The sequence below is a fragment of the Panthera tigris genome, chromosome A2 (assembly GCF_018350195.1).
Source record: "Panthera tigris isolate Pti1 chromosome A2, P.tigris_Pti1_mat1.1, whole genome shotgun sequence".
NCBI lineage: Eukaryota > Metazoa > Chordata > Mammalia > Carnivora > Felidae > Panthera > Panthera tigris.
In genome coordinates this window covers 10,837,234-10,849,687 of record NC_056661.1, presented here as the reverse complement: position 1 = coordinate 10,849,687, position 12,454 = coordinate 10,837,234, and the positions used below count along the sequence as shown (strand labels likewise).

General features: G+C 42.0%; 1 protein-coding gene across 1 annotated transcript; it reads right to left on the bottom strand.

Moving 5' to 3' along the window:
- Positions 1-3,979: 3,979 nt before the first annotated feature.
- LOC122236381 (olfactory receptor 7A5-like) lies at positions 3,980-4,930 on the bottom strand. Its single transcript, XM_042977309.1, has one exon. It carries the CDS (start codon positions 4,910-4,912, stop codon positions 3,980-3,982), a length of 933 nt encoding a protein of 310 aa, XP_042833243.1. The 5' UTR covers positions 4,913-4,930.
- Between the last annotated feature and the right edge of the window lie 7,524 nt (positions 4,931-12,454).

The following is a 12,454-nucleotide window of genomic DNA, read 5'->3' as shown; positions in this document are numbered from 1 at the left end:
CCTTCCTGATGAGTCAACTCACAGCACCACTGTGAGTTACAGTTTCCTCCAGGTCTATGTATATGGGATCAATTCCTTGATTTCTCTTTCTGTTGCTTCATTATTGCTGTATAGAAATGCAACCGATTTCTGTACATTGATTTTCTATCCTGCAAAAATTCTTAACAAGATACTAGCAAATTGAATTCAACAGTATATCCAAAGAATTATTCACCATGATCACATGGGATTCATTCCTGAGCTGCAAGTCTGGTTCAATGTTTGCAAATCGATGTGATACATCACATTAATAGAAGAAAGGACAAGAACCATATGATCCTGTCAGTGGATGCAGAAAAAGCATTCACCAGAATACAGAATCTTTCTTGATAAAAATCCACAAGAAAGTCGGGATAGAAGGAACATACCTTAACACCATAAAAGCTGTACAAAAAAAGGCCCACAGCTACTATCACCCTCCATGGGAAAAGACTGAGAGCTTTCCCCCGAAGATCAAGAGCATGACGGGGATGTCCACTCTCACCGCTGCTGTGTAACATAGTGTTGGGAGTCCTAGCCTCAGCAATCAGACAACAAAATGAAATAAAGGCATCCAAATTGGCAAAGATACTCTACATGGAAAACTCAAAAGACTCCACCAAAAAACTGCTAGAGCTGATACATGAACTCAGCAAAGTCTCAGGATGCTTGAATGTTTAGAAGTTACCTAACATCACGGCACTGAGCCCTGCATCAGGGCTGACACTGTGGAGCCTGCTTCGGATTCTCCCTGTCTCTGCCCCTCCCCATCTCTCTCTCTCTCCTCTCTCTCTCTCAAAATAAATAAATAAACTTAGAAAAGAAACTCTCCAACAAAGCAGCTAAAGCTTATGTGACAGCATTAAAATATACACAAATAGAAACTTGAAACATCTACCGTTCATTTGTGTGCGGCTCCTTTAATTCACCAAAGCGCACACTTTACATATGCAGGTTATAGTGTGTAATTACACTCCGAAGATTTAATTCAGTGGAAAAAAAATCGAATGGGGCATGGCTAAGGTTAGGATCTAGAGAACGGGTAGCTGATTCTCACTTAAGAGAGCTGGGAGATCGCACTTCTAATGGGGAAGGACGCCAAATGTTAATATGGATGTATGAACGATGGAATTACATTTAAGTAATTCACATGATAAAGCAGTTTATTTCCATAAAGAAAAAAGATTAACCTCCATACGGGAACAGTATCTGACCATAAATTGGTTGAAGACAGAAGAGCACTACAGCCAAGCTCAACACCACGCATGAGCCTGAGAAACACAATGTAGAGATTCACACCTGACCCCAGACCCACGAGGAGCCCAGCAGAGACCAGAAACGCTCCCACGCACATGATTCCATTTGATTGTAAAGGTATTATGATACCTCATTTGACAAGGACCGCCTGTTATACAGCAGTAGCTGACTGACACAATAACCCAAGCGAGCGGACCTTAGACACTTAGAAGATGTGCTGATTTTTATTTGTGGCAAATGATCTGACGTTGAGGAGAGCACTCATGATCGTTCTGTGATTCAAGTTTATTTCCCACGACGTTACGGACAAGTGGGCTCCCTTCTGGGTAACTGGGAGAGTTTCAAGGACATGCACGTTTGTGCAGAAGAACTGGGGACCCTGAGCCACATGCCAGCAGGACACCCAGCTCTCGTGTGAAGCATCCTCTGGTTGTGCAGGTGAGAGAGATTTCAGAGAGGGACGGAGGCACGAAATGGGTGGGGCTTATACTGTTCATTTGCCATCATTTGTGACAAATACAGGGAAAAGGAACCTATTTCATGCGACCGTAGGAAGACTCATGTAGTAGGTAGCATTGCAAAGCTTTCAGAAGAAACGGGAAGCGAATTCGGAGATAAAACAGAAGACACTAAGCAACCCCGTACCGCAGTGAACAAACCACCTCAGCTGCGGACAAAAGCCTCCATGCTTCAATAAATAGAGGCAGCGCATGAAAAAGAAATATTTTGCATAGGAACACAATGGGTGCTTTTCCTCCTCGGGTTTATGGTCTCCTCTGACACCAAGAACATATTAGATCAATCTGTTTATTTATTCCAATTTGTCTTTCCATGTTGACTCCACGGGGAGGTACATATTTGCTCATCAGTTTTTGCCAGAGGCTATGATAGGCCCCTGGACGCCGGGCTGAATAACAGAAAAACAACAACAACAACAACAACAGAGTCCAGTTATGAGACACAGAAGCCTGTTTGTACAGTAATTGCCTGACATTAGGCTTTTGATTTCTGAGGCATCCATTTCAAAGACCACCATTCATATTAACACATTGGCAGGCGTATGATTCAGTTACTATACAATCATGCAGGCCCCCCCTCCCACAAATCCCCCCATTAGAAAGCCCTGGTAATCTAGGTAACAACTGTGAGTGACCCCGCTTTTCCCGTTTGGTGCCCACATTCCGTTACTGGGCTTTTTGTCTGGTCTTTGCTGTTGCTATTTTTGAGTACTGGGGGATAATATTCTATTATTCCTTTTCTTTAACTGTTTACATGAGTGTAGTTGACACACGATGTTACCTTAGTTTCAGGTCTGCAATACAGTGATTCAACTTCTCTGTACTTATGCGGGGCTCACACAGGTGTACTGACACCTGTCCTATTATACCCCTAGTACATCATCGATGACTATATTCCACACACTGTGTCTTCCATTCTCATTATTTATCATTCCATACCTCCATTCCCCCTCTCCTTGGCCCATTCGGCCCATCCTCCAACTCCACTCATGTTTTAAATTCATCCATAAAAAATGAGCCCAGAAAAATATAGTCACTCCCCCCATGGACCCCCCAAGAGACAGATCCTTCATAGTGCTCTCTTTCCTTCTGTGTTAAAGTCTCTCCCTCTCTGAGACCTCCTTGAATGGCCTTTGGGAATCCCATGTGCCCTCAGCGTTTGTGAGTAATGATCCTTGTGTTTTTAGAGTTCCCAGATGGGTGTTGTGGAGGTGTGCCTTGCAATCACAGTAGGTACCGCAAGGGCCAGTGCAGTCACAGCATAGGCTCTGGTCAGGGAAATATCTGTGGGAATGTTCATGGGCATAGGTGAGTGCCTGGGCTTTCCTACCTTAGACATCGATGTCAATAGCCTGACATTTAGCCTGTTCATTTTAAGGAACACTGTTAGAGTCCACATTCTCAGGAAGAGTAGTTAAGGTAATGATATAAAAAGATTGACAGACTCAAGGTGAACACTGTGGTTTTGTATTCTCCTGGACAACAGAATTATGTAAAGAGCTTAGTGGCCAAGTGTAGTTTCCTCCCATATGAGGAATGATTATTCTTTAGGGAAATCTTGGGGAAATCTACTTGGCATGATAGAAGTCATTTGAAATGAAAATATTTTTAAGAAATCCAACTTCTGAAAAATAAAATAGAAACGAGAGGGAGGCAAACCATAAGAGACTCTTAATGATAGGGAAGAAAGTGAAGGTTGCTGGAGGGAGGTGAGTGGGGGGATGGGTTAAATGTGTGATGGGCATGAACGAGGGCACTTGTAATGAGTGGTAGGTGTTGCATGTAAATGATGAATCACTAAGTTCTACTCCTGAAACCAATACTACACTATATGTTAACTAACATGAATTTAAATAAAATCTTGAAAAGAAAAAGAAAAAGAAATCCAACTTTCCCATTGTAAGATACAGAAATTTCTAGGCCTTTGTGACCCAAGGATGGGGAAAACATTGGGAACGTATGAAAATGGACAAAGGATAAACTGTACATCAGACAGAGCAGAAGCTTAATAAAATGATTTACTTAAATGTATAGAGAAGTTGAAATCAAACAAATGGAAATTCCAGGAAAGAATTAGAAAGATCAGATTCTACTTCCACAGTCTGATAAAGGGATAGCAGCTCCTGTCTCTGAGGCTCTGAGCCCTGCAATCATGGGCACATCTTCAGCCCCAGGACAATTGGCCCTTACATCCCTGGAACCCCAACGATTCTTTTCAGAGCCCTCTTTATGCCTTTGTTCCTCAGGCTGTAGATGAAGGGGTTCAGCATGGGCGTGACCACCGTGTACATCACCGAGGCTGTGGCACTTGAGTGGGAGCTCTGGGTAGCAGCAGAGCTGAGGTACACTCCTAGGACTGTACAGTAAAATAAGGAGACAACTGACAGGTGAGATGCACAGGTGGAAAATGCTTTATACTTGCCCTGAGCAGATGAGATCCCACGTATGGAGGAAAGTATCTTGGAGTAAGAGTAAAGGATCCCGGCCAGGGAAGCACCACCCAGCAGCACAGCTGCAAGATACATCACCAAGTTATTAATAGAAGTGTCAGAACAGGCAAGTTGGATCATCTGATTGAGTTCACAGAAAAAGTGGGAGATTTCCAAGGTTGTACAGAAGGACAGCCCCAACACCATTAAGGTTTGTAACAAGGAGTTCAGGACACACATGATCCAGGACACCAGAACCAGCAGTCCACAGAGCCGGGGATTCATCATGACCATGTAGTGTAGGGGGTGACAGATGGCCACAAAGCGGTCATAGGCCATCACTGTCAGAAGAAAGATGTCTAATCCTGCAAAGAGCAGGAAAAAATACATCTGTGTGATGCAGTTCTCATAGGTTATGACTTTGCTCTGGGTCTGGATGTTCCAGAGCATCTTTGGGACGGTGGTGGAGGTGACACAGATGTCACCAAAGGACAGGTTGGCCAGGAAGAAGTACATGGGCGTGTGGAGGTGGGAGTCAGAGCTGACGGCCCAGAGGATGAGCAGGTTCCCAAACACAGTGATCAGGTACATGGAGAGGAAAAGCCCAAATATGAGGGGCTGCAGTTCTGGTCGCTCTGAAAATCCCAGAAGAAAAAATTCTGAAATTTGTGTATCATTTCCTGGATTCATGTGCTGGAGGTGACTACCAGGGAACAAAAAAAAAAAAAAAAAAAAATAACATGACTGATTTTCTCAATAATGAACATTGCAAATATCATTGAAATTCTACGATTCTTATTTTGCATTCAAAAGTGAATATCCATCATTTTTGTATGGAACTTGTCCCCGCTCAGCATCTCCATGCCAGCTCTGAATAGGTATTCACTTCCCACACTTAACATTTTCCCCAAGTGCTCATATTTTCTATACTTTTAATGAGGAATTCTGTCACCCGTTTGAGGAATAACCTTGAGCACTGACTAACCTTCACGCAAAGTGTATAAGTGTCTAGAAACAAAAGCCTGGAGGGTTCAGTGATGGAGAAAGGGGATAAGCAAAGGAGACCAGATAAAATATCAGGGGTGACAGGTGCTGTGAAGAAAAACAAAGCCTGTGTAAAGGGAAGCGTGGATGGAGGGATGGCTCTTCATGGTTGTTTGGGCACACAGGCACACATGTAAACAGAGCCCTCGAGGAGACAGGAGACACAAGGTCCTCTGGGGAAGAGCGTGCCCGTCGGAGGGAACTATGAGTGCGACGGCTCTGAGGAAAGACGTGGGTTTTTCTAAATTAATTTTTTAAAGCATGAGGGTGCTCGACACACCAGGTCACGTTAGTTTCGGGGGCGCCACACAGTGATTCAACAAGTGTCAACATCACGCCCTGCTCACCAGGCTTGGAGCTGCCATCTGTCACCACACAGCCTGTGCAGCATCACTGACAGTATTCCCTCCGCTGGGCCTTTTACTCCTGTGAGTCTCCCCTTCCTGAACATGGAAGGAATTCCTCAACCGGAAGCCAGTGTCTCCCACTCCCCTTCACCATCCTGCCTTTTGTTGTTTGCGTATTGTGTTAAAGACCCAGGCTCAAAAGAAAGCCAGTGTGTCCAGGGGAAGGAGCGAGAGGAAGACTGATGAGAGGTGGTGGCAGGGAATGTGGAGGAATGAGGTGGCCTCCCTGACACTGATGAAACTTCCCGGCACAAGGAACACCTCCTTCACATGGTGTTCCTTGCACTTTATTAATTTCGTTTCCAAGGAATCTTTGAATAGAAATAGGTCCCCTTCTTATATTCGTTGTCAGTAGTAATCTGGCACCTGTATTTTAAGGGTCACGTATTGGAGGTATGGGTTCCAGGACCTCTGTCTTGAGAACTGCTCATCACACACACACACACACACACACACACACACACACACACACACACACACGCATGCTCTATAGCCTCCTTGGACCATGTCACAACCAGACTATTCTCACCTCCAGTCGCAATAATTAGGCAAACAATGATACAAGGCAAGCTGTGCAATATCAGACTGTCTTTCGTATAAGTTGCAAAAACATCCAAATTCTAGTAGATAAGTCTCCAGTGAGCATGTAGATATGGGTCTCGATTTTAAGGTGATCATTTTGTGTCCAGTATTTATAGAAACAAAAATCAAATTCAAAAACTGAGAGCAAGAAAAGTGGGGAGAAGGATCTAATGAGCTCAGGTGGCCTCTGGTGATGATGATGAGAAAGTGTCCCTGGTTCTGGTGACACCCCAACCCCAGGCACATCTCCTTGATGCCCAGAATAATAAAGTGGCAAAAAGCAATCTTTCCAAAAGAAAAAGTAGGAATGTCTTCATGTTACCAAGACATCCCACCAGAATAACAAGGGAAGACACCCACAATTCACAAAAGGAAATACACAGGGTACAAGAAAAGTGGGGGGTTTTAGAAAATTATTTGCTAAAGAACAACTTTTCTAAATGATATAAAATGCTAAACTTTTACAATCAGAAACCGGTTTTGAATTGGGGATCTCCACACGTTTGCTATTTGGACTTGGAGAACCAACCAAACTATTCTTTTTCTCCCCCCTGTAAATTCGAGTCAGGTAACATACAGCTTAATATTGGTCTCAGGAGCAGAATTCAATGATTCATCACTTACCACACCCAGTGCTCATGGCAGCAATTGCCCTCCTTAATCCCACCACCCATCTAGCCCATCCCCACCCACCTGCCTCCATCAACCCTCAATTTGTTCTCTATCGTCATGAGTCTCTTCTGGTTTGTTTCCCTCCCTTCTTTTCCCCCACCACCCAACCAAACTATTGTCAATGCTAATATCCTTCCCCAAATGGTAGGGCTAGAGGTATCTATCCCGCTCAGGTGGTTGGCAGATTTAGTGAATATGTCATACAGAGCTTAGCACGGCTCCCTATGTTGACAATGAGTGCTTCTCACTGGCGAGGAGATTTGGCTGATTTTTTTTCTTCTCTCAAAGTCCCCATCGCTTCCCCACCTCTGGGGTCCCAAATCCACCGGCTTATTTCAGTTCCTTGTCCTGTCTCCACCTATCATGGGCTGGCGCCTCTCTAGCCGATAGTCACAATTACCCAAGAGGTCTTTCTAATATTGCAATTACACGACTGTCCACCTTGACCCCTTCCCAGTGACTCCCCCCTGGAGAATGAACCCCCAATTCCATACCTTGCAACACTTGGCTTGCCTCCCCTGACCGACCCACCTGCTTTACACTCACACCGCCTCACCCCTTCGATTTCACACACACCGAGCCTGAGTTGTAGCATCCCCGGAAGGCCCGGCTCAGGTCTCAGAGCCTCTAGACCCCTGCTTCCCTCTGCTTGGAGTCACCCCCTGGTCCGTTTGGAGTTTTTCACCTCTTCTCTATCCTGAAAATCCCATCTCCTCTTTCTGAAGCAAGGAGTCCTCTCCCTCATGAGTCTTCGTGGGTGTAGTTCCTTTTAATATTCTCACAGGCTATTAAATAGTCTATTAAATAGTCTATTAAATAGCTTTCAGCTACCAATCTCTCTGAACCTTTCCTGAAATACCTGCTGAGCTCTGAGCCTCACCTGGATGGGGTCTGTGAGAGGAACGTCTCCAGGTGGAAGTCGGAATTCCTTCCTGTTGGTTGATGATGGAGAGTGAAGCTGTATTCCCAGAACAGGAAGGAGTGAAGCATTCAAGCCAGGCTTAAGAATCCAAATGCAAAAACCACGTCTCCTCCAGCTTCGGGTTAAACATGTCTGGATCTGCAGCAGAGGAAATATTTATGGCTCCTTATGTTTGCTGTATCTGTTCTCTGCACCAACTCCTTAGACACGTTTCCCATTATTACTCCAACCCCTGAGCCCGTCTCCCCATGGGAACATATCTGGGCAGCATGGAATTTTTTCCTGTAGATTCTCTGTTCCCAAGATACAGGTTAGAATTCAGGCATACCCGATTTTTATTACTCCTCCTCAAACTTTCCTGGCTTCCAGAGCTCTAACATTGAAACTTTTCACAGACCTGAGTGAAAGTTTTTTTCCAAATCTATGGCTCAGGAACCTGTGTTGACTATGACCCTTGGTTCTTTAAAACATGGGTTGTGGTGGGAACACAACTCCTGATAGTCTAGAAAATACCTATTCCCTCTCCACCAAGCAAAGATGTGTTCATTTGCTGTAAAACCATGGGTACAATAATCCTTGGATTCATAATTCTTTTGACAAATCAACTAGGAGTTTTGTATTTTTAATACAGGTTAAAAGTTGACCTTTATAAAACATTTGGTAATTCTAGGTGTGTTACAAGGCTGTAGTCATCAAGACAGTATGGTACTGGCACAAAAACAGACACACAGATCAATGAAACACAATAGAGAACCCAGAAATGGACCCACAATGATACGGGCAATCTTCACCAAAGCAGGAAAGAATAGCCAATGGAAAAAAGGCTGTCTCTTCAAAAATGATGCTGGAAAATTGGGTAGCAACATGCAAAGTCTACTGGATCACTTGCTTGCACCATAGACAAAGATGAATTCAAAATGGACAAAGGACCTAAACGTGAGGCAGGAAACCATCAAAATCCCGGAGGAGAACACAGGTAGCCATTTCTTTGGCCTTGGATTTAGCAACTTCTTATTAGACGTGTTGCAGGAGGCAAGGGAAGCAAAAGCAAACATGAACTATTGGACCTTCACCAAAGTAAAAAGCTTCTGCACAGTGAAGAAAACAAGCAAGAGAATTAAAAGGCTGCCCAAAGAATGGGAGAAGATGTTTGTGAATGACACATCAGATAATTATTCGTGTGCGTGCGTGTGTGTGTGTGTTTGTGTGCCACATTTTCCTTATCCGTTCATTTATTGATAGACACTTAGGTCGCTTCTATATCCTGTCTATTGTAAAGAATGCTGCAATAAACATAGGGGTGCGTATATCTTTTCAATTTAGCATTTTTGTTTTCTTTGGAAACAGTAGTGGAATTCTTGGATCGTAAGGTAGTCCTATTTTTAAATTTTGAGGCCCCTCCACACCGTTTTCCACAGCGGCTGCACCAGTTTGCATTCCGACCCAAAGTGTGCAAGGTACCTTTTTCTCCACATTGTCGCCGGCATTTGTTGTTTGTTGTGTTTTTGATTTTAGCCTTTCCGACATGTGTGAGTTGGTATCTCAATTGTGGTTTTGATTTACATTTCCTTGATGATGAGAAGTGCTGAGCATATTTTCATTTGTCTGTTGGCCATCTGGATGTCTCCTTTAGAGAAATGTCTATTCAGATTCTCTGCCCATTGTTTTTTGTGGCTGTTTAGTTGTATGAGTTATTTACATATTTTTTTAACTTTTATTTATTTATTTTTTTATTCAACCAAGTTAGTTAACATATAGGGTGATAATGATTTCAGGAATAGAATTTAATGATTCATCACTTACATATAACACCCAGTGCCTATCACCAGTCGCCTCCTTAATACCCATCACCCATCTAGCCCATTCCTGCATCCACCTCCCCTCCAGTAACCATCAGTTGTTTACTGTCTTTAAGAGTCTTCTATGGTTTGTCTCCATCTCTGTATCTTAATTTGCTTACATTCTCCTATGATCATCTGTTTTGTTTCTTAAATTCCACGTAGGAGTGAAATTATATGATATTTGCCTTTTTCTGACTGACCAGATTTGCTTAGCATAATACACTCTAGTTCCATCCATGTTGCAAATGGCAAGATTTGATTCTTAGGGATCACTGAGTAATATTCCAGTGTGTGTGTATATATATATATATATATATATATATATATATATATATATATATTTACATGTATATATATATTTACATGTATATGTATATATTTACATATATATATTTACATATATATGTATATATATATACCACTTCTTCCTTATCAGTTCATTAGTCAATGGACATTTGGGCTCTTTCCATTCTTTGTGGATTGATGATAGTGCTGCTATAAATATTGGAGTACACGTGACCCTTTGATCACCACTCCTGTGTCCCTTGGATAAATAGCTAGTAGTGCAATTGCTGCCCCGTAGGGTAGCTCCATTTTTATTTTTTGGTGGAACCTCCATACTGTTTTCAGAGTGGCTACACCGGTTTGCATTCCCGAATGGGGTGCAAAAGGATTCCACTTTTCTGCATCCTTGCCAACATCTGTTGTTTCCTGAGTTGTTAAATTTTAGCCCTTCTGACAGGTGTGAGGTGGTAACTCATTGTGGTTTTCATTTATATTTTCCTTATGAGAGATGTAGAGCATCTTTTCATGTGTCTATTAGCCATCTGAATGTTTTTCTTGGAAAAATGTCTACTCATTTCTTTTGCCAATGCTTCGCTGGATTGTTTGGCTTTTTTTTGAGTGTTGAATTTGATAAGTTATTTGTAGATTTTTGATATTAACCTTTTATCTGATATGTTATTTACAAATATCTTCTCCCATTCCTTCAGTTGCCTTGTAGTTTTACTGATTATTTCCTTCACCGTGCAGAAGCTTTTTATCTTGATGAGATCCCAAAAGTTCATTTTTGCTTTTATTTCCCTTGCCTCTGGAGACATGTCAAGTAAGAAGTTGCTGTGGCTGAGGTCAAAGAAGTTGTTGCTTGTTTTCTCCTCCAGGATTTAGATGGAGTTTAGGTCTTTCATCCATTTGAGTTTATTCTTGTGTATGAATAAGTTTATTCATGAGTTTATTCTTGTGTATTCTTGTGTAAGAAAGTGGTCCAGGTTCATTCTTCTGTATGTTGAGGTCCAGTTTTCCCAACACCATTTGCTGAAGAGACTGTCTTTTTTCCATTGGGTATTATTTCTTGTTTTGTCAAAGATTAGTTGGCCATACGTTTGTGGGTCCATTTCGTGTATTTTATTCTGTTCCATTGGTCGATTTGTCTGTTCTTGTGCCAATACCATACCGTCTTGATGATTACAGCTTTGAAATACATCTTGAAGTCCAGAATTGTGATGCATCCAGCTTTGGTTTTCTTTTCAGAATTGTTTTGGCTTTTCTGGGTCCATACAGATTTTAGGATTGTCTGTTCTAGATCTGTGAAGAATCCTGGGGTATTTTGATGGAGATTGCATTAAATATGTAGATTGCTTTGGGTAGGATCAATATTTTAACAATATTTGCTCTTCCAATCCATGAACGTGGAATGTTTTTCCATTTCTTTTGTTCTTCTTCAATTTCTTTCATAAGCTTTCCATAGTTTTCAGTGTATAAATTTTTTACCTCTTTGGTTAGGTTTATCCTAGGTATCTTGGGGTGTTTTGGTGCAACTGTAAATGGGATGAATTCTTTGATATCTCTTTATGCTGCTTCATTATTGGTGTATAGAAATGCAACCTATTTCTGTACATGGATTTTATAACCTGTGACTTGATCGAATTCATGTATCAGCTCTAGCCATTTTTTTGGTGGAGTCACGTTTTCTATGTAGAGTATCATGTGATCTGCAAAGAGTGAAAGTTTGACTTCTTCCTTGCCAAATTGGATGCCTTTTATTTCTTTTTGTTGTCTGTATCCTGAGGCTAGGACTTCAAGTACTATTGAACTATAGTGGTGAGAGTGGCATGCCTGTCATGTTCATGATCTTAGGAGAGCACTCCATTTTTCCTCATTGAGGATGATATTATCTCTGGGACTTTCATATACGGCTTTTATGATGTTAAGGCATGTTCCTTCTATCCCTACATCCTTGAGTGTTTTTATCATAAAGAGACTCTTAACAATAGAGAACAAACTGAGGGTTGCTGGAAGGGAGGTGGGTGAGGGGATGGACTAAATGGGTGAGAGGCATTAAGAAGGGTGCTTGTGATGGGAACTGGGTAAGTGAAGAATCGCTAAACTATACTACTGAAACCAATTCTACACTCTATGCTAACTATGTAAATTTAAATAAAATCTTGGAAAGAAATAAAATAAAATCCAACTTGCCCATTGTAAGATACAGAAATACAGGCATTTGTGATCCAACATTTGGGAAAACATTGGGAACGATTGAGAGTGGGCAAAGGAGAAACCATATATCAGACAGATCAGAAGCTTAATAAAGTGAGTTATTGAAATGTATGGAGAAGTTGAAATCAAACAAATGGGAATTCCAAGAAATAAAGAGAAGGGGCAGATTCTACTTCCACAGTCTGATCAAAGAATAGCAGTTCCTGGCTCTGATGCCTTGAGCCCTGCAATCATGGCATGTCTTCAGCCCCAGGACAATTGGCCT

What these genes read in the sequence shown, in the direction of transcription:
- LOC122236381 (XM_042977309.1), bottom strand. Translation starts at nt 4,912, where the DNA reads ATGAATCCAGGAAATGATACACAAATTTCAGAATTTTTTCTTCTGGGA.